Source organism: Myotis brandtii, unplaced genomic scaffold, assembly GCF_000412655.1.
Source record: "Myotis brandtii unplaced genomic scaffold, ASM41265v1 scaffold693, whole genome shotgun sequence".
In the NCBI taxonomy this organism is placed as follows: domain Eukaryota; kingdom Metazoa; phylum Chordata; class Mammalia; order Chiroptera; family Vespertilionidae; genus Myotis; species Myotis brandtii.
This window is the reverse complement of record NW_005370710.1, coordinates 2062132-2065593: the sequence shown is the minus strand read 5'-3', so window position 1 is coordinate 2065593 and position 3462 is coordinate 2062132. Positions and strand designations below refer to the sequence as shown.

Genomic DNA, 3462 nt, shown 5'->3' with positions numbered 1-3462 from the left:
GGCCCCCCCCCCCCCCCCCCCCCCCCCCCGTGTGACCTGGGGAAGTGAGGGACGTTCTGGGCCTCCATGTCCTCCATGTCCTCTCCTATAGAGTGGGGGCGGGGAGAGGAGCAGGGGTTGTGTGACCTCTGAGCCTCAGGGCCTCTCTCTCTCTCCTTCATACGTCTCGAGGGTCAGCTGCATTGCGCTGCCTGCAGTCCTGTTAGCGTGCCCCACGGCCTCCGGACACGGCCTGCGGCTCTTCCATGGAGCTTTCTACAGTAGAGCTGCGTGTGGGCTGTGTGTCCTGGGACAAGCTCCTCACCCTCTCTGTGCCTGTTTCCTCCTCTTTTTTTAAAGATACAGCTTTAAAAAAAAAATATGTTCTTATTGATTTTGGAAAATCAGGAGTTGCGGCACCTGCCGGAGCGCCACCTCCAGGCAGGCAGGCAGGCACCCGGCTACAGGCCCTGCCCAGCGTGGCAGCTCACACCCTCCGTCCCTCGAATAGGCTGACCTACAAGTGCTCCTGCTCCATCGGTTATCACAGCCCCCAGCTGCAGCGCACACACCCCTGAGGAGAGGGCGGGTCTCGGGCATCCCCACTTCCTGACAATAAATGCTCAATAAATATTAACCGTCCTGGCTCTCTCTCTCTCTGTTTTTTTTATATTATTTAAAATTTTTTTTTATTGCTTTCAGAGAGGAAGCGAGAGGGAGAGAGAGAGAAACATCAATGATGAGAGAGAATCATGGATCGGCTGCCTCCTGCACGCCCCACACTGGGGACCAAGCCCGCAATCCGGGCCTGTGCCCTGACCAGGAATCGAACGGAGACCTCCTGGTTCATAGGTCCATGCTCAACCCCTGAGCCACGCCGGCCGGGTTCAGTCTCCTCTGCTTAGAAACCAGAATAATAATGCTGGTTCAACAAGATGGGTGTAGGGCTGTCAACAGCCTGTCCAACACCTGGAAGGCAACAAGAGGAGAAGTCCCCGCCCTCATTAGGATCTTTCTGGAACCTGTTCCCACTCACCTCCCAGGAATCAGCTCCGTGGTCACCCTCCTCCAAGAAGCCTTCCCAGATTCGCACCTGCCAGCTGCGGGAGCCGCCCCTCCTCTGGTGCTGACTCACCGGGACTCACGTCTGTCATCACCCTTATCACAGGTGTGGTAACTACCAATTTATTTGTCTTGTGCCCTCAGCAGCCTGTCACTTCCTCTGGGCAGGAGGTTGGACACGGACCGGGGACCGCCGGCCGGCCCAAACCGCAGGCTGCTGTGCGGCTACAGGGCAGCTGGGAAGCACTTGAAGAGGATGTGGAACTTTTGGAAATAGAATGAAACACTAAGAAATCAAGTCTATGAAAAACACCTACAAAACAACGGCCATTGACACAATAGAATGACTTCACATAAAAACGTGGCTTTCCAGGTGTTCCTGGAAAATCAGGAGCTGCGGCACCAGCCGCCACCCCCACCCACAGCTGCCAGAGCGCCACCTCCAGGCAGGCAGGCAGGCACCCGGCTGCAGGCCCCGCCCAGCGTGGCAGCTCACACCCTCCGTCCCTCGAATAGGCTGACCTACAAGCCTATCTGCTCCATCGGTTATCACAGCCCCCAGCTGCAGCGCACACACCCCTGAGGAGAGGGCGGGTCTCGGGCATCCCCACTTCCTGACAATAAATGCTCAATAAATATTAACCGTCCTGGCGCTCGCTCTCTCTCTCTCTCTCTCTGTTTTTTTTAAAAAAATTATTTAAAAATTTTTTTATTGCTTTCAGAGAGGAAGGGAGAGGGAGAGAGAAACATCAATGATGAGAGAGAATCATGGATCGGCTGCCTCCTGCACGCCCCACACTGGGGACCAAGCCTGCAATCCGGGCCTGTGCCCTGACCAGGAATCGAACGGAGACCTCCTGGTTCATAGGTCCATGCTCAACCCCTGAGCCACGCCGGCCGGGTTCAGCCTCCTCTGCTTAGAAACCAGAATAACAATGCTGGTTCAACAAGATGGGTGTAGGGCTGTTAACAGCATGTTCAACACCTGGAAGGCAATAAGAGAAGTCCCCGCCCTCATTAGAATCTTTCTGGAACCTGTTCCCACTCACCTCCCAGGAATCAGCTCCGTGGTCACCCTCCTCCAAGAAGCCTTCCCGGATTCGCACCTGCCAGCTGCGGGAGCCGCCCCTCCTCTGGCGCTGACTCACCGGGACTCACGTCTGTCATCACCCTTATCACAGGTGTGGTAACTACCAATTTATTTGTCTTGTGCCCTCAAGAGCCTGTCACTTCCTCTGGGCAGGAGGTTGGACACGGACCGGGGACCGCCAGCCGGCCCAAACCGCAGGCTGCTGTGCGGCTATAGGGCAGCTGGGAAGCACTTGAATAGGATGTGGAACTTTTGGAAATAGAATGAAACACTAAGAAATCAAGTCTATGAAAAACACCTACAAAACAAAGGCCATTGACACAATAGAATGACTTCACATAAAAACGTGGCTTTCCAGGTGTTCCTGGAAAATCAGGAGCTGCGGCACCAGCCGCCACCCCCACCCACAGCTGCCAGAGCGCCACCTCCAGGCAGGCAGGCAGGCACCCGGCTGCAGGCCCCGCCCAGCGTGGCAGCTCACACCCTCCGTCCCTCGAATAGGCTGACCTACAAGCCTATCTGCTCCATCGGTCATCACAGCCCCCCCAGCTGCAGCGCACACAAACCTGAGGAGAGGGCGGGTCTCGGGCATCCCCCCTTTCTGACAATAAATGCTCAATAAATATTAACCGTCCTGGCGCTCGCTCGCTCTCTCTCTCTCTCTGTTTTTTTTAAAAAAATTATTTAAAAATTTTTTTATTGCTTTCAGAGAGGAAGGGAGAGGGAGAGAGAAACATCAATGATGAGAGAGAATCATGGATCGGCTGCCTCCTGCACGCCCCACACTGGGGATGGAGCCCTGACTGGGGATCGAACCATGACCTCCTGGTTCATAGGCTGACACTAACCACTGAGCCACTGGCCGGGCTTCCGGTCCCTCCTCTGAGTCTTTTTCTCCTTCTCGCCTGTCTCTGTCTCTGCCTTTCTCGTGCCCTGTCTTGCTGGACTCTCTCTTCTCCCCTTTTTCTTCTCTTCCTCTCCCTCCTCCTCTCTCCCTCCTGCCTTCTTACCAACCACGACTAAACAAACACCTGTGCGGGGAAGAGAGCTTTCATAACTCAGTGGTGGGGCGTGCAGAGACCCCACCGGCCAGGCACCCCCCTCCACCCGTGGGGAGCACTCCCCTCCCCCCACAGAACCCGGGCGGTGGGTGCCTTTCAGCAGACAGGCCTGCGGAGAGGAGACTGGATGGGGGAGCGGGGGGAGCTGTGTGTCCGTTTGTTTGGCGAGAGAAGGACATGAGTACACCTTCCGCCAAACAGTCCTTCTCCTGTATGTGCTCAAAGCCCACGAAACCCACGTGTTCTGCAGGGAGAGGAGCATTTTGAATG

At 55.8% G+C, this 3462-nt stretch overlaps 1 protein-coding gene and 1 long non-coding RNA gene across 2 annotated transcripts in view; both read left to right on the top strand.

The window, feature by feature from the left end:
- LOC106724028 overlaps positions 1-1692 on the top strand; it is a 6042-nt gene extending 4350 nt beyond the window's left edge. The window contains exons 2-3 of the mRNA XM_014529759.1: positions 1023-1147; positions 1415-1692. Of these exons, the coding sequence (XP_014385245.1) occupies positions 1023-1147; positions 1415-1624 (335 nt within the window). The 3' untranslated portion in view covers positions 1625-1692. The remainder of the gene's footprint in view (positions 1-1022; positions 1148-1414) is intronic.
- Positions 1693-1896: 204 nt separating this feature from the next.
- On the top strand, positions 1897-2769 carry LOC106724019. The gene is made up of 2 exons (XR_001359769.1): positions 1897-2222; positions 2490-2769. It is a non-coding gene; the product is annotated as an uncharacterized LOC106724019 (long non-coding RNA).
- The last annotated feature ends 693 nt before the right edge of the window (positions 2770-3462 follow it).